The sequence below is a fragment of the Felis catus genome, chromosome X (genome assembly GCF_018350175.1).
Source record: "Felis catus isolate Fca126 chromosome X, F.catus_Fca126_mat1.0, whole genome shotgun sequence".
Lineage (NCBI taxonomy): Eukaryota > Metazoa > Chordata > Mammalia > Carnivora > Felidae > Felis > Felis catus.
Genome location: NC_058386.1, coordinates 20739483 through 20762619, shown reverse-complemented (window position 1 = coordinate 20762619; position 23137 = coordinate 20739483). Strand labels below are relative to the sequence as shown.

At 41.3% G+C, this 23137-nt stretch overlaps 1 protein-coding gene across 3 annotated transcripts in view; it reads right to left on the bottom strand.

Moving 5' to 3' along the window:
- The window catches only part of POLA1 (DNA polymerase alpha 1, catalytic subunit), a 302724-nt gene extending 290946 nt beyond the window's left edge, over nucleotides 1–11778 (bottom strand). For 2 of the 3 annotated variants that reach the window (XM_019823691.2, XM_045051163.1), the window contains exons 1-4: nucleotides 11463–11586; nucleotides 6959–7083; nucleotides 4407–4503; nucleotides 3390–3470 (exon numbers count right to left, since the gene is read on the bottom strand). In XM_019823691.2, the coding sequence (XP_019679250.1) occupies nucleotides 3390–3470; nucleotides 4407–4503; nucleotides 6959–7083; nucleotides 11463–11571 (412 nt within the window). In that variant the 5' untranslated portion in view covers nucleotides 11572–11586. Of the gene's footprint in view, nucleotides 1–3389; nucleotides 3471–4406; nucleotides 4504–6958; nucleotides 7084–11462; nucleotides 11587–11625 lie in introns of those variants that run through there. The other variant, XM_006943631.5, reaches the window with a different exon arrangement.
- Nucleotides 11779–23137: the final 11359 nt, after the last annotated feature.

Below are 23137 nucleotides of genomic sequence, written 5' to 3'. Positions count from 1 at the left end.
ACTTTTTCAATTGTTTATAAAATGATTTATTGATTTATTTATTTATTTTGAGAGAGAATACGTGAATGGGGGAGGGCAGAGAGACAATCCAAGGAAGACTCCATACTGATAGTGCAAAGCCCAACAAGGGGCTCAAACCCATGAGATGCAAGATCATGACCTGAACCGAAGTTGGACAGTTAACCAACTGAGCCACCTGGGCACCCCAAACTGCAAAGAAATAATAAACTTCACTTAGAAAGGTTGTCAGTAGACATATTGGTTTAGTAGCTCTAAAACTTCTAAAATTATTTTGCGTGTATTTTAAAGGACAAGGGTTTTTGGGCTGCTTGGATGGCTCAGTCGGTTACGCGTCTGACTTCAGCTCAGGTCATGATCTCACGGTTATGTGAGTTCGAGCCCCACATCAGGTCTGTGCTGACAGCTCAGAGCCTGGAGCCTGCTTCAGATTCTGTCTCCCTCTCTCTCTGCCATTCCCCAACTCGTGCTCTCTTTCTGTCTCAAAAACAAATAAATGCTAAAAAATTTTTAAATAAATAAGAAAAATAAAGTACAAGGGTTTTCACGACGTTGAAGGCAGATACAAATACAGAATCGGAGAAGACAAAGTAAGAACCCTGTGGTACTATAATTGAAATGAATGTATCACTATAAAATCATGACAGACACACATATAAAATCTCTTAGTTCTAGTCACTAAAAGGGCCCAGTAGCAAAGAGTACCATCCATCCTCCTGATCTGAATACCACTCTCCACTCAAGGAGCCATGATTCTTGGGGGGAAACAGTTGATTCCAGGTCAGCGACAGGAATAATACAATGAGAACCTGGAACATCTTCCTAGCCCAGGAAGCAAGGAAATGCTCAAAGACAGAAGTGGTCATGTCAAAAAGACATAGGAGGCAGCTCAAAGGAGCTCCCACTGCCAAATTTAGGATAATTTGAACATCAAAAAGAAAAATAATGATAATGGATACTGAACTAAAACAGTAATTTTATTTCAATCTTTGAGTTTAAAGTGATCATTTTAAAAAGGAAAGAAAAAAAAAAGGAAAGTCATCAACAGATGTTGAAAGCACTGGGTGATAGTTGGTGAGTGAAAGATATACACATGATCTCACATATCATCCCTTATGTACATTAATACAAAGGTGGAAAAGTAGCTTTATAAGGAAGAGATCTGATGAACATCACTTTGGCCAAGAGAGCAAACTCCGTATCACCAAGAATAGGACAAAATGACATCATGTGCCTCTGATATGATCAGTGGAAAGGACACAATTTCTTCTATATTGCATTTTTGACAAAATATTTAATCTCTAAGGGCACTTGGATGGCTCAGTCAGCTGAGCATCCGACTTCGGCTCAGGTCATGATCTCACAGTTTGTGGGTTCGAGCTCCGCGTCAGGCTCTGTGCGGACAGCTCGGAGCCTGAAGCCTGCTTGGATTCTGTGTCTCCCTCTTTCTCTGCCCCTCCCCTGTTCGTGCTTTGTCTCTCTTTCTCAAAAATGAAAAACATTAAAAAATTTTTAAATATTTAACCTCTATACACCAAGAAGCAATCAGGCAAATCCCAGATTGTGGAATAGTGAACAAAACCAGCCTGGTCCCTTTAAAGATGTCAAAGTGATGAAAGACCACCCCCCCTCCACCAAAAAAAAGCCAGAGAGGGAGGAGAGGATGGATGGTGCCGTTCTATACTAAATAACACTCAAGAGACATAAAAACTGAAATGGACTCTGCACTTGAAAAAACAGGTATCATTTTGGGCTGAGGAAATCTTAATATGAACGATATATTAGATAATATTATGAGAATAGTACTGTGGCTAAATTACACAAGTGTTCTTGTCCTTAGGAGGTCACTATTGAAACCTGTAGAGGGGCGCCTGGGTGGCGCAGTCAGTTAAGCGTCCGACTTCAGCCAGGTCACGATCTCGCGGTCCGTGAGTTGGAGCCCCGCGTCGGGCTCTGGGCTGATGGCTCAGAGCCTGGAGCCTGTTTCCGATTCTGTGTCTCCCTCTCTCTCTGCCCCTCCCCCGTTCATGCTCTGTCTCTCTCTGTCCCAAAAAAATAAACATTGAAAAAAAAAATGTTTTTTGAAACCTGTAGAAGTGAAGCATCATGGCTTCAAAACTTACTTTCAACAAGTTAACGAAAACTTAAGTCTGTGTATATGTGGTTGAGAAGGGGGAAGAGGAAGAAAGTAAATGTTAAAAATCCACAAATTAGGGCCCAGTATTTCTAAAAAAGGACAAGATAGAACAGATTTTAGGCTTTGTGGCTGCACACATCTCTCACACTGCTACATATTCTTCCTTGCATTTTTCTCTTTTTTAAAAACACCTTTTAAAAATGAAAAAAGCAGGGCATCTGGGCAGCTCAGTCAGTTGAGTATCCAACTTCTGATTTCAGCTCAGGTCATGATCCCCAGGTCGTGGGGTCGAGCCCCCTATCAGGGTCCGTGTTGAGTGTGGAACCTGCTTAAGATTCTCTTTCCCCCCCCCCCCCTGCTTGCACTCTCCCTCCCTAAAATTAAAAAAAAAAAAAGAAAAGAAAAAAACATTCTGAGCTGGGGCCCTACATAGTAACAGGCATGATTTCCTTCTGAGGTAAAAAAAAAAAAAAAAAAAAAAAAAAAACGTGAGACCAACTACGGTGATAGCTGCGCAACTCTTGACTATAGTAAACACCACTGAAATGTACACTTTAAATAGGTGAATTGTATGGTACGTGAATTACAGTTCAATAAAGCGGTTTAAAATAAACTGGCTGTGAGTGGGCCATAATTTGCTGACCCATGATCTACACTTGGTGGTAATAATGAGGCAAATCAAAAAAAACAAACACTAAAGACAATTTCCCCTTCACATTTTACAGAAACTAAATCAGGCTTGTTTACTTAAGAAAAAACATTTTGTCAAAGATTATGTAGCTAAGAAAATCTGACACATTCATTTGTATCATTTTAAATTTTGATTAGACAAAGCAAGTTGATTACTAAATCTAATTATTGTACTATGCTACTATCAAAGAGCTAAAATTGTAAGCACATCAATTGAGTAGAAATTAAAAGACATCATTTATTGTTGCAGCTCTCAAAATCACCAAGTCTAAAATGACCACAGAAATGAAATTCCAAAATAAGTAAAAGACCAAACTCTTTGGATCACAGAGACATGAAACTTCCTTTCATGGTATTGTTTTTCTTTTTACATTTAATTTTCTATAGAACTACGCTTCTCTCAATATGAGAACATATACCACACCTAAAAACAGTTGTGGTAGGTCCTTTACCCTTAAACGAACCCATGTCAAAGTACCAAGTCATCTCAAATGTTAATGCTTTATATCTCAAAATGGCACTCTCTTAGAAACAAAATAGTTACCTTTCTCATAAGAATCAAGGGCATCGTCTTCAAGGTCATCATCAAAAATCTCTCGGCCATCCTCCACATAGCCAATACCATCTACAGGAGAAAATTTTAAATTGGAATCAAGTTTCTAAAAGTGGCTAGTAGTATTTTAGCCACCACCACCACAACAAAACACCTTTTATACCCACTCAGATGTTCTCCCGGCCTGTGCCATCTTTAAGTGTAGCAGAAACCTGGTTCAGATGAGTGCCAGATGAAACACAACATTTACATACACAGCAGGTTTGCTGAGTCAAAACAAAAGGAAATATGCTATGCCCATCCAGGTGAGCTAGGGAAACAATTTGACCCTCAGGATCAAAGTCTGCCACAATAGGATGTTTAGCAGTTTTGCTCTACCAAAAGAATAAAAAGTACAAGAATCGAGATCACAGAGGCCCAGAAAAAGCACCTCAGTCTCCAGGGAAAAGTGGCAATATAGCTGAGTCCAACTACAGAAAAAGAAACATAAATATGGTCACAGGTGCAGTCTACACCCCCCCCCCCCAGTGGTCGGCAATCACATGGCCAAGAAGTCACACCCGACAAGCAGTAACCAGTGGGCTTTCCACATGGGTTGTAAGAACATCGGGACCAGCCTCTGCCCGGAGCTTTCCACTGTCCAGGTTACTGTTCACGCAAAGAGCTTTGTGTAATCCTCACAGACATTCTGTGCAACAGGTAGTTTTCTTATCCCCACATCACCCGAGGATACCCCACAGGTACATGGTTCCTCCCAATTCCTAGCCCCTTCTTGGAGGTTTTATACTAGCTCCTGAGATATGTGGCCGGACTCTCCAAATATCCCAAAACAAACTTTGTATTGTACTGCCTCTGCACTCTCAAATATCGTACTTGAGAAAAATCTGAACCAATGGTATGATCTTCACAGTGTCTTACGTCTGCTCGTGCAAAGCAGCAACTCCACTGCACAAGACTCTACACAACACAACTAGTACGGCGTCTAGGAGGCCATTTCCTCCCACATACCATCATCCACGATCCAGTCATCATCTTGACGGGCCTGAACCAGCTTCGAATACTGTTCTTCATCAACTTCTTCATAAACACTTGTGAAGTCCTCAACCTGCCATCATACAAGTTTGAGAAAGCTTCAAACGGAGTGAAAGCGTTAAACATTTCTGATGGAAAATCGTCAAATTGAAACTGGAATGGCAGCCTGAAGGAGTAGCTGCAACCAAATCATGAGTTCTGACATTTAACACCACTACCAGGTTTTCCTTAAATAGACATCAATTAACTTAGTATTCCTTCTACGTGGGTGTTAACACAAGATATTAAATGATTCCATTAGCATAATACACTTGTCACACCATCAATTACTCATCGGCTTCATAAAAAACAAACTGAATTATAGCCAATTCTTTGGTAGCTGCTTTGGGGATTATTCGCTTGTAACTTCTGGACTGGTTTCTCCTGTACTTAGCAAACCCATAAGGCATGCTAACCGCCTCTACACTAGCTGATGATGTCCTGCAAACTGACAATTTTATGAACTATTCAACCAACCAAATATAGTTCAAAAGGAAACCCTCCCCCATCTATCTCCCTCTCCCACTCAGCACAACAAGCATACTCGGTATTCTACAGACACACTAGAAACAATGTTTCAGTGATCCCTGCCGGCATTACCACTGATGCCCTACCGTTCTCAGGCCCTGAGACTGCAGAGACTGGAATGCCGAGCTAGGTGAAGGGCAAGTCCTCCAGCAACATGAGCTGCCCAACTGCAGGAGGGCCAGAACACCAGGATTTATTGACATGAACAGAGCAGAGCACTTCACAACGTAAGCAACAAGCAGAACAGAGGCAGCCACCTCAGCGGCTACAGTAACAGGCCATCAGCATCCCAGGTGCAAATTTGGTGGTCTGCTTAGAAGAATTCAAAGACACCTCATTAAAAATCCCCCCCTTCTCTCCAGAGTTCAAGTGGGAAAGGGGCTAGAAGAAATGACTAACTCCAGCTGAAAAGCTAAGACTCCAGGAAAAATCGCTTGGACGTGGAGCTTTGAGAGCCCGATGTGCAGAGCTGACTAGACTCCTGCCATAGCAATGAGACTTCTAACAATGACAGGACCAGGCTTGGTTTTCACCAGCTATTTAATCTGCTCCATAGGGATCACTGGAAAATGTTGATTTGGCCTTTCACCATTTGATAACAGAAACTACCTGCCCTACCGAATTCAGTTTTTGACAACCCAAACACAAACCCATCCAACAATATTACTATACTGACCAAGTTTCTTTTGGCAGGGGAAGGGAACTGGCAGGATGATTTTTGTTGGTTGAAGTCTATCAGGCATACTTTGTCTCTTATTTAAGTAACTCACTTTAATATACTATCAAAAAGATACCAGAAAACTATTTTAACAAATTATTTTGAGTAAAATGTCATTTTGACTCTATGTCACAAAACAGAGCTACTGCTTGGCATGAACCCTTAGAGCCATGCAATTAACATGAGTGATTAAAGAAAAATCAGTCACATCGTGTCAACATCTGAAATGCCCCCACAGAACTCCTTTACAGAAGTTCCTACATTAAAAATGCTTTACTCCTGCTTTACTGTAATCCTTTTAGCAACCCTTTGTGATCTGGTTGACTCACTTAACTTGACTGAATGATGGCAAGTGAAAAAAAAAATACTCTTCTACTTTCTTAATTGCATAGCACAGTATATACCATGGTTAAATACGCAGATTCTGAAGCCAGACTGCCTGTGCTCAAATCCAGGCTCCAGGATCCGCCACTGTGACCTCAGGATTCTCACCTGTGAAATGCTGTTAATCATAGTATCTAACTTTTTCATGATTATTGGAAAGATTAAATAAATGAACCTATTAGTAAAAGAACTTAAAACAGTGTTTGCTAAAAAAGTATATGAGCAGTTGGAGTTATCATTATTTTCCAGTATTAATTAATCACTTTCTGGCCCTAAGGCAGCTAAGATACTCTAAGATATAGGAAGCACACTGAAAGGGAACCCAGACAATGCTGTCTAGATGGCAGCCGCTCCTTTTTTTTTCCTTTTTTACCTGCAGGCCAAAAGGGCATCACATTCAATCTTACACATAGGACACAACAGGAGTAAGGCCCAAGTCCTTGCAGATTCACCCCTTGCAGATGAAATTAGAAAGAAAAATTCTCTCCACGAAGTAGTGCTTAGCTAGACTGCTCAATACCTTAAGAGTAAGGTAAAAGCATTTCTAAGTTTCCCCCAACAAAGCTATGGGACTTACCAAAGCTACAGTGTGCTTAATAAGGACAAAAATGTAGATCTGCTTTCATCAGAATTCGAATAGCATGCATAAAGTGCCTTACAGGAACTCAAAGGGTCAAGCAGTGTACACAATGTGCAAATCTACTTCATGGCCATGCTTGTTTAATAGTAAGAAATGACTATCACAAGAGCGAATTATATGCTTATTTCTCATCAATGACAAAGGGGACATAAAATACCGACAGGCTATGAATTAGATAAAGCACAGGAGGGGGAAAAAAAAAGAAAAATGGTTACTTACTTCATATTTATACTTCTCACCAGCTTTAGCCCTTTTCAGTCTTTCTAGAGCTTCCTGGCGCCCTCTCTTTGATTTCTTTTCTCGCCTGGATCGAGAAGCTACAAAACTCCCTGAATCTGACAGAGCTGAAAAAAAGCCAAATTTATAGGAAATGTTAGAAAATTGCCAGTCATCTTTCCTCAGTAACAGTCATCTTTCCTCAGTATGTTTCTAGCCAATAGTAACAATTTTAATATTATACACACATACTTTTCATATTGTAGACAGTAAGTTCAAAGGTCATATTCATGCAGCTCCTGTGACTCCAGAAATTTTCTCTAAGACCCAGTGAAAATAACTGAAGCAACTGTTATTTTTTTCCTCCCCAAAGAGGAAAATTCCAAATTCAACTGATATCTTATGGAGACACTGCAGAATGGAGATCAGCCATTAGTCCATAACCTTTCCATTAAAAATGACAGCCCATAAGCAGAGTTATAGGAGAAGGACAAGTCATTTTGTATTCTATTAACACTTGAAAGGCTTTGAAGGAGCATCTGCTTTTTGCATTGTACTAGGCGCTCTGAAAGACACAAAGATCAGAAAGACATGGTTTGTGTACTCACAGAATTCATAATCTAAAATGGGAGATAAGTTAACAACTAGTTCAAAACCAGTCTTTAGGATACCTGCCCTAACAGAGGGGCAGATAAAGTACTTGGAATTTCAAAGCAGGGATCAAGTGGGTGGTTGGGAGAATTTAACAAGTAGGGCTCTGAAGAGACTGAATCCTTCACTAACTTCCAGGCCTCACTCAGTCGGTTACAACATGGTATGACAGTGCAAAATTACAAAGATTAAAATGTATTTTGTCAAATACTACTGGAATATCAGAAGGCCTCAGTGTTCGTTCATTCAACTTTTGAATTATTCATGTTTTTGGTCATTATCAACTGACCACCACACACATACATTGAAAAGAGTTCATCCACAAAATTAAGACTTTCATTTACCAGCTGAAGAATAACCAAGGCAAGCGAGGCAGTGCTGCCTGCCAGCCGTGCGTTTCAGCTTAGCACGATTGCCATCTAGGTCTGTGAAATTGAGTATTTTATTGTATTTGATGCTAATTATTTTATAAAAAGGAGTAGGCACAGAAAAGAAGTATTGATGAGATGAATCCTAAAAGCTCCAATCCCTCTGGAACATTCATAACAACATTAAACTGACTGACAAAGTGTTTGACTGAAATAGAAGATGCAATTTAAAGTTAAATTTAAATGCTGACAATAAACTGTTGAAAACTAGATCTTAAAGGTGAAGCATAATTAGAGATCTTATTTTTTCTAGCTTTCTGGAAATGGAATCTCTTTCTACCATCTCAGTCTATTGTTTGACTTTTGCATCTTTTAAGTCCATTTTCAAAAAAGCGTTAAGTAAAAATTAAGGAAAGCAGGTAGTTGATGACAGCCACAAATCTTGGGTGTCACTCAAATGATTTCAAAAAATCATGAGCAGGCCTACGTGAAAAGGTTTCAGAGATTATTGGGCATGACCAATGAGAGTGAAAAGTTGGTCTCAGTATATTTTTAAAGACTCCGTGGACCCCTTTAGTAGACTATCCTGACGAAATCTACAGTTCTTCAAATGAACTTACTTCACAGGCAATACTGTGCCACTCTAAAGGATTTGGGATACAATTACAAGCAAGAGACAGCTGCCTGTCGTCAAGGGGGCTCACAGTCAAATAAAGCAAAAGGACCTGAGGTTCCCACGATCATACAGACACGGTGCCCAATAAGAAGAACAAAGTACTCAGGAAACACAGAAATGAGCACTGTTAATTTTGCCTGAGGAATCAGGGAAGCCTTCACAGGGGAGGTTGCCAACACTGACCCAGGAAGAGAAATAGAATTTCACCATCATTGTATAGGGGGAAAAGGGGCAGAAGCACTGAAAAAAAGCATGAGCCAAATTACAAAGGGATGAAACTGCCAAGCGCATTCAGAAACCGTGAGAAAGTCAGTATGGAAGATAAATCTGACATCAAAGTGTAGAGTGGGAGAACAGATTAGGGAAAAGCAGTACAATCCAACTCCACCACTTACTGGGTGACATGAGACCACCAGTTAGTGTCTCTGAGCTGCAGTGATCAGATGTCTTGTTGTTGGTTTTTAAGCTGCCCAGCACCTGAACCTATTTGTGAAACTCCCCGCTTATAAATCTTGCTCGGACACACAGAGCCCAAATGTCACTGCATAAGTTGCAAAACCAGATGCTCTTTCCCAGACACCCTTGCAACTAGAGCATGAACATATAAAAGAGGCTCTATCAATTAAGAACACCAGTTCAGACTTTCAGACGCTCGTGACAGAAGGAAAGGGGGGTGGGCTAAAGGAAGATTCTAGAAGTAGTATCAGCTGCAAGAGGATTACCTGGGCTCACGGAGCCAGCAATGTCCCAAGGTACAAATTATAATATCAAGTACTTGGCCATGGCTGGCAATGACCTCCTCAGTAGACCAGTTTTGGGACATGACTTTAATCACATTCCTGGCTAAGCAGCCCCTTGACTGACTCTCCAATCCTCCTGGAGTTGTTGTGAACAACATATCCTTCTAATCCCTAAAATCCTTCCAATAAATTCCTTTTTTCTATTTACATCAGCTAGAGTTGGCTCCTGCAGCTTACACCTAAGGACTCTGACTAATGCAGAGCCTCAGAGTTCTCATCTGGGAAATGGGGATAATCATCTCTGCTCCATAAGGTTGTTAAGCATTAATGAAGATCCCCGGCTTACTTTGTACTCAGCAGTACAGAATCTCATTTAATGTTTGTGTTATGTGTGTACAGATACAGGGTAGACACACACATACAAACACACACAGCCCACACACACCACACCTAGCAGTACCATGTTCTAGCTTCTAGAAAGCAAAAATAAAGCAAAGCAGTTTGCTCAGAGAAGCCTCAATATAGCACCACACATAATTAGATCTTTACCATCTCAACTCCAGGAAGATAAAATACATGTCCAGCTTACCTACCACTGTAATACTGTTGCACCAGAGTCTGGCAGACTGCCTATACCTCGTAGGTACATTATAAATATTTGCTGAATGAACAAATGAATAAACCACCGTACCTGCTTTTTTAAATCATTAAACTCTCCCTGATCCCTTTTCATATATAATAACAGCTAGTTACAGACCTTTCAACTTTTCACTGCCATTGTCAAGGTGCCCCACCTTCTAATACCTAAGGGAAAAAAGGCCTAGAATTTTCTTCTTGGAATGTGTCCAATGCTTCATGTAGGTAAGTTAACCCCAAAAAGCATGAAAATAACCCATTACAAAAGTTTAAATATTTGCTTCAAGATTACCATCTGAAGTACCCCCGTTCTCCCCAAAAGCAGACAGACACTAGCCTGCAACAGTCTTTCAGGTAACAATCTTTCTGCTCTAAGGAAAAAATTCTAGTCACAAGCTCCAGCAACTACTTAATCAACACCATGACTTAAGAGAGTCTCAAGATTACACAGTATCCTCCGAAGAGTGATTTCTTGATGTTCGTAGATGACGTAGTTTTTAGGGTGAAGAAAGACACCCTAGTGGCAAATCACTGATGGACGGCTGCAAAGACTGTTCGCATACTCACATCCCACACCCCATTTGTAATCCAGGCTAGACGACTCTCCAAAATAAATTGTCTTAAAAACGAAAGGCTAGAAGAAATTGAAATCTGTGATTCACAACTAGGTGAATGCAAAGGAAGCTGATTAGAAAGCAAGTTCTCATTAATGGTGATGTATTTGAGTGACAGGTGATGGAGCTTGAGCTAAGAAAGCGAAGCATCTGATTTTAAGTTAGAAGTTCACTGAAGTTAAGTCACACTAGATGAACACAGTTCAAAAATCAGAAATCAGACAAAGCCAATTTACATTTTTGTATTCTATTTTTGGAAGTAAAAGATTACTACTGAAAACGGAGTCATATCTATGACATCCCAAATGCTGCTGAGCTGATGCTTTTGGGGGGGGGGGGACTTCACCAGAGACTAGATTGTGAATATTATTTCTATGCAGCACTTGAAGAACTTTCGACAGAATTTAAAGAAAAAATTGTTAACGCACAAAGTAGAAATCCATTACCTAAAAAGACAAAACCCATTTGTATCTTGCGGTGACAGCCCTTAGACCTTTCTCTCCTGCTGAGTTACAAGATATAAGCAATTTTCCTGGGAGCTTCTACAGAAAGGGCCCACATCCGTTCTGCCCTAGCCCTCAAGCAGATACTTGGGGCCAGAGTCCGGAGATACTTTGAAGCAAACCCGTGCCCCACCGGGGCCAGTCTGGATGAAGGTGTGCCCAGCACGTGGAACGCGCTCACCAAAAGAAATAAAAAGAAAATGCAGACTAGTGAGGACACCAGGAGTGACACAGGCCCTGCAGGGGGTGTGCTCTGGTTTGCCAGGTGCAAATGGTCCTAAAAGGAAGCACCACCCGATACCAACCAAAGGGGTCCTACCCGGGATGGCCGAGGTCCGCGCCCGAAAAGACCAGTACGGCGACCCGGATGCGCGCCTCTCTAAGACAAAATAAGAGACCACTCCAGAATCCCCACCACCTACAGTCATGCCACGGTCCCTACACTCCCAACTCAGGACCCCGCGCGCGGGGTCATCCCTCACCGCTTGACCCCAGCTCGCAGCCTTCACCGTGCACGAGCGCCATGGTTCCGAAGTCTCCCGATTCCGCGCCAACCAGCCCGAAACTGGCGCGGGGGCCGAGACAGGCGCCAGGCTGAAAGCCAATCAGAGGCTCCGGAGGCTGCGGACTTCCGCCCGGAAGGCCACTGACGTGCCGCGCCGCGCCGCGCCCCGCCCCCGGCCTTCCCGCGGACGCGAATTTGGCGCCCTGTTATGACCCCTCCGGGAAAAGCGCGAGTGAAGGGGAGGCCGAAGAGAACAGGAAAAAGAGGCGGCCGGGCGCTGGAAAGGAGCCGCCTGGAGACGCGCTGCGCAGGCGCACCCGTGCTGATGGGAAAAGATTTCGGCGCGATGCAGTAGGAGCTTTCTGGTTCTGAGAATTGATTTTCCGGGGAAAAAAGACGCGGGAGGGCAGTGGGATGGGCGTGGTTGGACCGGTTCCGCAGAGCCTTGAGAAAACGACTGCCTCCTGCTGCGCACTAGAAGTCTTGCCTGATAACTTGCCTTCTTAGCGTGAGAATAAGTCGCTGTGTGATTTATAGATACGTATATACATACATATACATATATATACATATATACATATATGTGTGTATATATGTATATGTGTGTATATATATATGCATATATATATATATATATATGTATATATATATATATATATATATATAAAGCACTCTCTTACCCAAATGACCAAAAGAAGCATTGTCAATAAAGGGCAATCATATGCCTCTTGATATGATGCCCTTGGAAAAGGGAACATCACCTATATAATCTTCTGGCAAAAGATGTTAAACCTGAATCTAATCATGAAGAGACGATCAGATGTATTCAAAGTGTAGGACAGTCTATAAAACATCTGGCCCAGACTCTTACAAAATATCAATGCTATGAAAGACAAAATGGCATTAGATCCTTGGGTATGGTACAACATATGTAATGTATGTATCTCATTCTGTCTTTTTCCAAGTAGGTACAACATTTTTATTAAATAATGCCTCCCACACATTTGTAATGTTTTTTCCTACATTTTTGCCCACATACTTGTTGATCTCTTCCTCATGTGACAATTTTATAGTATCATTTTTTCTGAAGAGGATATAAAGATCATTCAGTCTGTCCTCCAGCATGGTTGATCAATGTTTGTTTCTTCATTTCTGACTGTTTAGAAATTTTTCTTTCAGCTTTATAATATCATTTAATATCATGTTAAGATATGATCTATATGTTGCGATACATAACACATAATAATTCACACACTTAGTTCCACTCACTGTTTAAAGCACTAGTACATGTATGCCTCCACTTTCCCTTTAAAGAAGTTGTTGAACTTTTGATATTATCAGGTTTATTCCTAACAGAAGGGAACTATTTTGGCTAGGCATCAATAGGAACCAAATCTTTCCTTTACTACTTCACATGTCTGATCATTTTCCACATGCCGTGTTAGAACTCTAAGCATTTCAAATCTTGTTTCTCTTTCATGACCTTCAAATTTCCAGGAGCCAGGACACATAGGACACTTTCATACTATTATGTCACTTCTGGCCCTGCACATTCAGGTCAAAATTCCAAGTCAGCACCGTGGGGTAGGAATATTCCTGGAAGCTATTCCTATAACCAGAAGTCTATCAATAACTTAAGTATAATGAGAGTGCTTTCATCCAGCATAAATAGATGCCGCTAACTCTAAATGCAGTGCAATACCAAATCAACTTTCCCATAGTAGAATCCCACAATGACTGTGACCGCTCTACCGCCACCACGAGGCAGTAAGCGATGTGTATCAAAGGGACAGGTGGTGATTCTCAAAAGCTGATTGTTGCATATTCAGGAATTTTATGATCTGCTTGTTAAACTATTAGCTTGAAAGCAGCCATGGTATTTACACCATGGAAATGGGTAAATGCTACAAATCAGAAATCAGGCCTGTTTTTTGTTTTGTTTTGTTTTTTTCCTTTGAGAGAGAGAGAGAGAGAGAGAGAGAGAGAGAGAGACAGTTTACCAGCAAACCACCAAGTAGCCATAACAGATTGTAGTGAAAATATCTTACTTCTGCAACTTTTCACAAAAACCCAAGACCATTGCTAGAGCCTCTTCCAGGGCCTCAGAAGTGGCGCATAAGCCAACAAGAGGTCTTGAAACTTGTTTCATCTCCTTCATTGTAAATGTACCTCTGTTATCTAATCATGCAAAAAAAATAATCACAATTTGTCTTAGACTTACTCTCTCCTGTACAACGCAGGCCCAGTTTTGCACTGGTTTTGCAAATTGAAAAGTTTTTTTTTAATTTATCACTATTACTATAAGCAAAGAAAAACAAATTGAGACTAACTTGAGATACCATTTCCCACCACTTCTCTTTTCGTCCCTCTCCCTCTCTATAGAAGCTCTATCCATTGCTGGTAAACTGCTGTTGAGGAACCACTGATTTTTTGCCAGTGGTGGTGTAAATAGGGACAACCTTTTAGAAAATGATATTGCAATATGTGGCAAGTACCATAAGCATGCTTTTGTCTTTCAAGCCATGATTTCCACAGGTAAAAGTTAATAGGAAATAACTCAAAAGAAACAGAATAAATGCAAAAATGTTAATGGCTGCCATTTGCCATTAGCAAAAAGTTGGGACCTTAATGTCCACATCAGAGAAGAGGTTTAATGATGTGATATCAAAAAAGATAAAATAGGGGCACCTGGGTGGCTCAGTTGGTTAGGCATCTGACTCTGGATTTCAGCTCAGATCATGATCTCACCATGTGTGAGCTTGAGCCCCACATGGGGCTCTATGCTGACAGCATGGAGCCTGCTTGGGATTCTCTAGCTCACTCTCTCTTTGCCCCTCCCCCACTTGTACCTGCCCATGCTCTCTCCCTCTCAAAAATAAATACATAAGCATTTTTTACAAAAGATAAATTAATTGGGAAAACTCAGGACATGGAACTTGGGATATTTTATAAAGTTAAAATGGCAGAAGGAAAACTGACAGGCACACTTAATTGCAACTGTATATCAAATAGCAATGCTATGTAAAATGGAGTATATTTTCTCCAGATGATAGCATTATAGATTCTTTTTGCTTACAATTCGTTCTCTTTAACACTATATCGGGAGACATTACAACATCAGGTAGAGTCAGATTTAGGATCTGATTCTTACACTACTAATTTTATGTGACCATCAGCTGGTTACTGAAACCTTAATTTTTTCCTCTATAAAACAAAAATGCTGGGGCGCCTGGGCGGCTCAATCAGTTAAGCATTCGACTTCAGCTCAGGTCAGGATCTCACCATTCCCGAGTTCGAGCCCCATGTCAGACTCTGTGCTGACAGCTCAGAGCCTGGAGCCTGTTTCTGTGTCTTCCTCTCTCTCTGCCCCTCCCCCGCTCATTCTCTCTCTCTCTCTCTCTCTCTCTCTCTCTCTCTCTCTCTCTCTCTCTCTCTCTCCCTCTCTCTCGCTGTCTCGCTCTCTCTCAAAAATAAATAAACATTAAAAAAATGTTAAATGCTTATACTTACCTAAGGAACAATTGTGCAATTTAATTGAAATAACACATGTACAGTGCCATTAAGATGCCAACACCTAAAAGGCATTTAACAAATAGCTATTATGCTTACTGTATTTATACAATAGTCTTAACCATTACACTCATCTTCCTAATAACTATACAAGGTAGAGTATGTTAAGAAATTGCTAGTTGCCTACTGCTACATTAATTCTCCCCCTTCTTCTTGTAACGGAATGTGAATTTTTAGCTGGCCACATTGACAGACAGGAAAAGACTATATTTCCCAGCCTCCTTTGCACCAAGGTTTAGCCAAACGACTCATTTCTGACACACAAAATGCAAGCAGTAGTATTGGAGGAGACTTACAGGAAAGCTGCTTAATGAAATCGGATACATATGGAAGGGGACTGGTTTGTTGTTGTTGTTGTTGTTGTTGTTTCCTTTTTGTCTTTTCTCTCTTTCTTCCTGCAACACAGATGTGGTGACCAAGGCTCCAACAACCATCTTGGATTATAAGATAACTGTGAAGAAGAAAGCCATGCAAGGAGATGGTGGAAGAGAATGGTAAGAGCCTTGGTCCCTAACATCTATGAAGCTACTGTACCAGCCCAAGCTATTTGTCTACTCTCCAAGAAACCTTTCTTTTATAAACTAGACTTTTTTTTTTTCTAGAGAGGAAAACGACCAGCCAACCAGATTCTACTCTGGTATGCCTACCAGATATATTTCTCATTGCACTCAATAAATTAGGACTCTGATTCCAATAGCAGTGTGAATTTGTTAGCATAAACCCGGTTATCTTTGGGTTTATTAACAAAACCAGCTTTATGGCCGTGCGGAGTTTCTGAGCCTAAGTCATGTTGTTTATGTGCAGCTGTGGAGGGAGGATTGTCTGCCAGCTGAAAATAGGCAAGGAAATAAGGGGTGCTGCATGTGCCCTTGACGTCCCACAAGGATTCCAGGTGATATGAGTAGATATACGACCCCTCTGGTCAGGTAGCTCATGGTGCCCAAGCTCAAATCATTTTCCCAGGCAGGTGAGCTGCAAAGCCCCTCTCTTGACTTACTTGCTTATTAAAAGGTATAGGGGCCTTCTAATTCAAAAGGTTCTGGGTTCGGGTCCCAGCGGAGTCGCCAAAAAAAAAAAAAAAAGGTATAGGGGCAGTGGGGCAGGCCCCTGTCCTAGAGCACAGCCCATTATATGTACCGCTGCTCCTGGACAAAGCACAGCTCTCTGGGATGGCATCTGCTGACCCTGTGCCAGTGAGGTGTACCTGTGCTGTGGGAACCACATGGTGTTTGTTGAGACCTTTGCTTAAAGGCAATGATTCTGGGGCTGGAACTAATTGAATCAACACACAGTGGGGGAAATATTTTGACTTAATTATAAACTCACATCACTTCTAAAGCAAGAATGAATGACACCCAGAAAATCAGGAGGCAGAGAGAGAAAATGAAATGGATCTAACATTGCTCAAGGGAGAGACAGAGGAGAACTACTCACTACTGAGATATGGTCCCTAAATAGATACAAATACATACAGGCATTAGGTTTTCCTGTTGTTGGGGAGAAATGACTACTTAAATAATTCATGACGACACTTGACATTATTTCGGCTGCCTGGTATCTGACATGTTGGGGGATTTCTCACATTCTATTCTTTTTAATGTGTATTTATTTATTTTGAGATACAGTGCATGTGCGAAAAGGGGAAGGGCAGAGAGAGAGGGAGACGGAATCCTAAGCAGGCTCTGTGCTGACACGGGGCTCAAACTCACAAACATGAGATCATGACCTAAGCCAAAACCAAGAGTCAGATGCTTAACTGACCGAGCCACCCAAGCGCCCCTGGAGCATCTCACATTCTGAGTTTGTGGGGAGGCAGACCAACTACCACTTTATTTTTTAAAAAATTTTTAATGTTTATTGGGGGGGGAGGGGCAGAGACAGAGGGGTCCAGGGGGTCCGAAGCAGGCTCCATGCTGACAGCAGAGAGCCCAATGCAGGGCTCGAACTCAGGAGCCACGAGATCATGACCTGAGCCCAAGTCAGACGCCTAACCAACCCAGCCACCCAGACGACCCCCACCTATCACTTTAGAAGCTGAAAATGCTTTGGTCCAGGCAACTCTGCCAGCTACCACACTAACAGTCTTACGCTTGGCCACCTCCACAAGGGACTTTGAATTTGGAACTAGTGTCACAAAAAACAGGGACATTCTCCATGTCACTGGCCGCAGCTTCCCACTTCCTGCTGGGCAGCAATGGCTTCAGAACTGCTGCGAAGGCCAGTGTCCAGGCCACCTGCAATGGCTGAAATGACCTGGGTGCCTTCCACCAAATTGCTCAGAGGTGTGATTTTTACCAGTGATTTCAGCTTCAGAGTGTCCCTTTATGCCTACCCCCTTCGGCTTGCCTCCTCTGGCTTCCTGGAGATTCTGTGAGTCTCTAATACCCTCTCACAACCCCCTTCTCTTCCTTCTCCCCCATCTCCCCTCCTCTTCCTTCTCTGCCTCCTTTTTTCTCAAATCAGCCAAAGTCTCTTTCTGCTGCCTGTAACTAATATCCCTGGCTGACACAGCATTCTGTTTCTTTGCTTTATTCTCATTCCAAACTCACCAAGCAATATCTTAGCTGGTATTTAACATACTTAAGTATTGGGACAGAAGAATGCTAAACAGAAGAGGACAGCATTCCAGCATTTGGAAAATGATGATCCCCACTATCAGTTACGAGGTGTTTATTTTAGTTAGAATGTGTCTCCTGTGAGTTTAAGTAAAGTAGGTCTGGTTTCCTAAGAAAACCATCTCTGAGTGTTCTAAGGAAATGGAGTCAGTACTCACAACACGAAGGAAAAAATCCTTTCAGGCGAAACAATTATAATGTAAGGTGGTTTTCTAGATCAATTAAATTGGGGAGGGACATAATCCTGAGAGGAATTAATTAACAAAAATCTTCAATTCTTTTCTCCTTTGCTTTTTAACGAATAAATACTGTGAGATTCCAGAAAAACCAACAGCAATTTAAATGTGCACCATCCATGTAGATATGCGCCCCACCAATATACCCTGTAAGATTTAATCCTGGGGAATAGAGTGTGAAACACTGAGTCTGGAGACTTTGTCCTTGAATGACTTAATTTCTAATCCCTGCCACTCTGGTGACTTCCAGACAGAAAAATCTATTTTCTTAAGATGGCCATGAAAAATAATTAATCAGCAAACAATCATAACAGAGACATTTGCATGAATATGTTAACTAGACAGCACTAATTAAACCAAAAACTTGGAATGAGAATTAACCACGTTCAAGTAACGTTTTATGAAGAATTAATTTTAGCCATCCACGTCACTGCATCTGAACACTTTCAGCAAACCCACTACTGCACAGTTCTCTTCTTCCCGCCTCCCTAGAGAGCAGTGTCCTCAAGTGAGTCCACATGAATTATTGACCAACGGGCAGATCTTCTGTGTTAATTGAGGCTTGGCTCACAGCATAAATATGCAGTGTCACTGTGAATAAAACCTGTCCCCAAAGACAAATAACTGTACTAATGCTTCAGAACCTTCTAATCCAGCGGCATGAACTAACACTTGGCAGCAGAAAACCAGAATTCATCTGGGAATTATTAAAGGTCTTGGGGCAAAGTTAAGAAAGAATTGAGAGTTAGGACAGTGATCATATGGTCAGTCCATAGTGAGTTTTAGGAAAGGATGGCAGCATGAGGGCTTCGTAGCTTACATATGGCCAGTGTTCTTTAATGTTTAGAGCCTGGTTCTCAACTTGGCTGGTAATTAGAATCATGTGAGCAGTTTCTCAGAGGTTCTATGCCCAATAGCGTCTCAGGCCTATTAAATCAGAATTTCTAAAGATGGGATTCCAATGTCCAGCCAAAGGTTAGAACAAGTGGTCTAAGAAGGCATTGCTAAACCTTTTAATCATTAGAAAAACGGTTAACGTGGATATAAATATTCAGTTGGGCACACCTGTTTCCATGAGGAAGTAGGCCTCATTTCCCACCTGCCCTGAAGACTTTTTACTCTTTGGTATTTTATAGCATTTAGTATGGTGGCTTCCTTTGAATGGAATGATGTCTGGGTTACGTAAAAGACTCATGCGAACCCAACACCAGCTTTATTAGAAATAATGTGAAATCACCCATCTTGTTAAGCTTCTGTGTGGGTAGAAACTACAGTTTGACTGCATCTCCAAGGTATGAGCCTAGGGGATGGAGAACCATTTTATTTTATTTTATTTTATTTTATTTTATTTTATTTTATTTTATTTTATTTTATTTTATTTTATTTTTTATTTTAGAGAGAGAGAGCATGTGCACACAAGCGGCGGAGAGGGGCAGAGGGAGATTCAGAGAGAGAATCTCAGGCTGGCTCCACGCTCAGCACAGATCCCAACATGGGGGGTCAATCCCACCACCCTGGGATCATGACCTAGCCTGAAATCAAGAGCCCCACGCTTAGCCACCTGAGCCATCCAGGTGCCCTGATGGTGAACCATTTTGGTTGAAGTAGTCGTCACTTGTTGCTTCATCATATTACCCTTTGTGTTCCTTCCACAGTAATGACAACTTCCGTTTCATTTCCCTTTGTCTTTAACTACCTAATTAATAATTTCTTCCAGTGACACAGACTTGTCCAAATGGTCATTGACAGTTCAGACACAGTCAAGAGTTTGCTTTGTAATCATCTGCTTTAAAAGATCATCCTGGAGGGGCGCCTGGGTGGTGCAGTCGGTTAAGCGTCCGACTTCAGCCAGGTCACGATCTCGCGGTCTGTGAGTTCGAGCCCCACATCGGGCTCTGGGCTGATGGCTCAGAGCCTGGAGCCTGTTTCTGATTCTGTGTCTCCCTCTCTCTCTGCCCCTCCCCCGTTCATGCTCTGTCTTTCTCTGTCCCAAAAATAAATAAACGTTGAAAAAAAAAAAATTAAAAAAAAAAAAAAAAAAAAAAGATCATCCTGGACATGCAAAGTGCTCAAAAGTGGGGGAGGGGAGGCACCTGGGTGGCTCAGTCAGTTAAGCATGTGACTCTTGATTTCAGCTCAGGCCATGGTTTCATGGTTTGTGGGATCAAGCCCTGTGTTGGGCTCTGGGCTGATAGTGCAGAGCCTACTTGAGATTCCCTCTCTTCTTCTCTCTCTTCTACCCCTCCCCTGCTCACATGCATGCACGTGTGTGCTCTCTCTCTCAAAATAAATAAATACTTTTAGAAAGTGGGAGAGGGGCATGTCCCCTAGATCAGACGTTATTAGCAATTATGTATGTGTGTATAAGTCTGATGCTTTCTAGAGCTGCATATGTTATCCTTGGATCAAAAACAGAGATTATGTCTAGACTGATCTTTCATTTGCCTCCATTGGCGTAAATACTTAATGGTTAGCTACACTTGATGACTTACTACATTATATCTATATCTCTTTAATACAGTGGGTATGTTTCTAAAAATTCCTGCCTTACATGTTTGTTGTTTTAATTTTTTTATGTTTATGTTTTTTTTTTTTTTTAAGTAAGCTTTACACCCAGCCTGGGGCTTGAGCCCACAACCATGAGATCAAGAGTCCCATGCCCTACCACCTGAGCCAGCCAGGTGCCCCCTGCCTTATGTTTTTTAAACTAAATTTTAAATTTTGAGATAGTTATAAATTCACATGCAGTTATGAAAAACAATACAGAAAAAGCCTATGTATCCTTTACCCACTGTCTCCCAATGGTAACATTTTGCAAAACTAGAGTACCATTTCACAACCAGGATATTGACATTGATGTAGTCAAGACACAAGACTTCTCCATCTTGAAGATCACTAATGTTGCCCTTATATAGCCACACCTGCTCGCTTCCTGCTCACGCCCCCACCTCCACCCCATCCTTAACAACTGGCAAACACTAGTCCGTTGTCCATTTCTTTAATTATGTGTGCAGGTCTTTATATGGACATGTTTCATTTCTCTTGGGTAAATACTTAGGAGTGGGATTGCTGAGTCATATGGTGAGTATATGTTTAACTTTAAAATAAACTGCCAAACCATTGTCCAAAGTGGCTGTGCTATTTTCCATTCCCACTAGCCGTGTAGAAGAGATTCAGCAGTACTATCAGTTTTCATTTTCATTTTCATTCTAGTGGTTATATATTAGTACCTCATTATGAGTTTGAACTTGTACTTCGCTGATGACTAATGATGTCAAGTATCTTTTTATGTGCGCATTGGCCATTTGTAACTGTTTTCTCAACAGTGCGTTTGTTCTTTGTTTCTCTTTGCCCTTCGTTTCTTTCTCCATGTCTCTGGTTTTATTTTTATTTATTTTTTTTTAAAATTTTTTTTCAACGTTTATTTATTTTTGGGACAGAGAGAGCCAGAGCATGAACGGGGAAGGGGCAGAGAGAGAGGGAGACACAGAATCGGAAACAGGCTCCAGGCTCTGAGCCATCAGCCCAGAGCCTGACGCGGGGCTCGAACTCACGGACCGCGAGATCGTGACCTGGCTGAAGTCGGACGCTTAACCGACTGCGCCACCCAGGCGCCCCAATGTCTCTGGTTTTAAAGGAGCATTTTTTTATGATTCCATTTTATCTCCTCCCTTTGCATAATATTTATACCTCTTTTTGCTTTTAAACGTTTTTAGTGGCTGCCCTAGGGTTTACAATATACATTTAAAAATACTCTGAGTCCACCTCCAAATAACATTGTACTGCTTCAGATGTAGCGCACATACCTTGTAACTGATCATGCTCAATTCCTCCCTCCTGTCCCTTGTGACGTTGCTGTCATTCATTTCACTTATCCATACACTTTAGTCACCCAAAACCGTGCCACCGCTTTGCTTTAGTTATCTTTTAAATTAATTAAGAAAAAGAAAAATTAAAAAATTTATTTTACCTTCATTTATTCTTTCGCGGATGCTCTCCTTTACTTTATGTAGATCCCGGTTTCTGACCTGTATCATTTTCCTACTGCCTAAAGAACTTCTTTCAACATTTCTCGCAGGGAAGGTCTGCTGGCAGTGAATTCTCTCAGTCTGTTTGTCAGAGAAACTCTTTATTTCTCCTTCACTTTGTGTGTGTGTGTGTGCTTCAGCAGCTTTATTTTTTTTAAGACCATTCATATAATGAGAAGTTATTTCAAAGCTGCATTTTAAAGTAAAAGACTGGGGGTGCCTGGTTGGCTCAGTCATTAGAGCATGCCCCATATTGGATGTTGAGCTTACTTTTAAAAAATGTGAATGCATAGTAAACATTTAATTTCCTATAGGAGAATAAACTCTCAAAGATGCTAATTATTAAAGTGCTGAAAAAATTACCACTCGTGAAGCAGATGTCAATATTTTCATATTAAATATATGGACAAGGGGCATCTGGGTGACTCAGTCGGTTGAGCGTCTCACTCTTGATTTCGGCCCAGGTCATGATTCCAGAGTCATGGGATCAAGCCCCACATCAGGCTCCATGTTGAGCACAGAGCCTGCTTGGGATTCTCTCTCTTTCTCTCCCTCTGGCCTGCTCATGTGCTCACTCGCGTGCTCTCTCTAAAATAAAAAATTTGAGGGGTGCCTGGGTGGCTCAGTGGGTTAGGCGTCCAACTTTGGCTCAGGTCATAATCTCATGGTTCGTGGGTTCAAGTGCCGCGTAGGGCTTTGTGCTGACAGCTTGCAGCCTGGAGCCTGCTTCAGATTCTGTGTCTCCCTCACTCTCTGCTCCTTCCCTGCTTGTGCTCTGTCTCTGTCTCTCTCTCTCTCCCCAAATAAATAAACATTAAAAAAACTTTTTTAATAAATAAAATTAAATAAAAAATATGAGATAAATAAATAAATAAATAAATAAATGGACGAGACCTAAATAGCATTAGAAATAAATGAAAAAGTTTCAAAGTTGGCATAATATTTTCGTTATAACAGTATTTCAAAATTCCACAAAAATGACAGAAATTAAAAAAAAAAAACAAATTATGGGGGCACCTGGTTGGCTCAGTCAGTTAAGT